Below are 698 nucleotides of genomic sequence, written 5' to 3'. Positions count from 1 at the left end.
GCGCTCACCTGCGGCGGCACTTCCGGGCAGAGCGGCGGTGACGGTGACGTAACTTCCGGAAAGGAAGCCGGGAATATGTTAGGCCACGCCCCTTAAGAAGGCGTGGTCCGACCACAAAGACCGCCCATAAAGGGGGCGGGGCTAACAGACACGGGGCGTGGGCGTGGCCTAAACGAAACCGGGCGCGCGAGAAATGAATCGCCGCGTTTGGGGGCGGAGCCAGGAAAGAGGGCGGGACTTTCACCCGCATAATGAGAGCCTTTATGCAAATGATAGGCTGGATCATGAAGGGGCTAATGCAAATCAGACGATATCCCAGCGTTATGTACATGAACGCCTATTTGGGGGGGTGTCATGTAAATAAGCGTGAATATGTGCAAAAGCTATGGGCGAGGCTATGCAAATGCGGATCTGGGATGTGGCGGACAGCGGGGTGGGTGGAGCCACGCTAATGAGCAGGGATCGTGGATCATGTGATGTCACTCCAACAGCGCTCACGTGACTACCTCTCCACTATAACGACGTCACTGCCTCACCGTGACGTCACCACTCTCCCCGTTACCCCTTAATACCCGCGCAAGCCCCGCCCTCTTCACCCCGTGACGTCATCACGTGCGGCGCGGCGCCGCGCTCTCTGATTGGCTGCGACGCTCTCGGCGGCGGCAGCGCCAAGATGGCGGCGGAGCGCGCGGACGCGG

General features: G+C 60.5%; 1 protein-coding gene across 1 annotated transcript in view; it reads right to left on the bottom strand.

Moving 5' to 3' along the window:
- The window catches only part of EIF1AD (eukaryotic translation initiation factor 1A domain containing), a 3516-nt gene extending 2907 nt beyond the window's left edge, over positions 1-609 (bottom strand). Inside the window, exons 1-2 of the mRNA XM_014311575.2 lie at positions 563-609; positions 9-52 (exon numbers count right to left, since the gene is read on the bottom strand). Of these exons, the coding sequence (XP_014167050.1) occupies positions 9-52; positions 563-609 (91 nt within the window). The remainder of the gene's footprint in view (positions 1-8; positions 53-562) is intronic.
- Between the last annotated feature and the right edge of the window lie 89 nt (positions 610-698).

The sequence above is a fragment of the Geospiza fortis genome, unplaced genomic scaffold, assembly GCF_000277835.1.
Source record: "Geospiza fortis unplaced genomic scaffold, GeoFor_1.0 scaffold3004, whole genome shotgun sequence".
NCBI lineage: Eukaryota > Metazoa > Chordata > Aves > Passeriformes > Thraupidae > Geospiza > Geospiza fortis.
The sequence above is the reverse complement of the archived record's forward strand: the minus strand, read 5'-3'. Positions and strand labels throughout refer to the sequence as shown.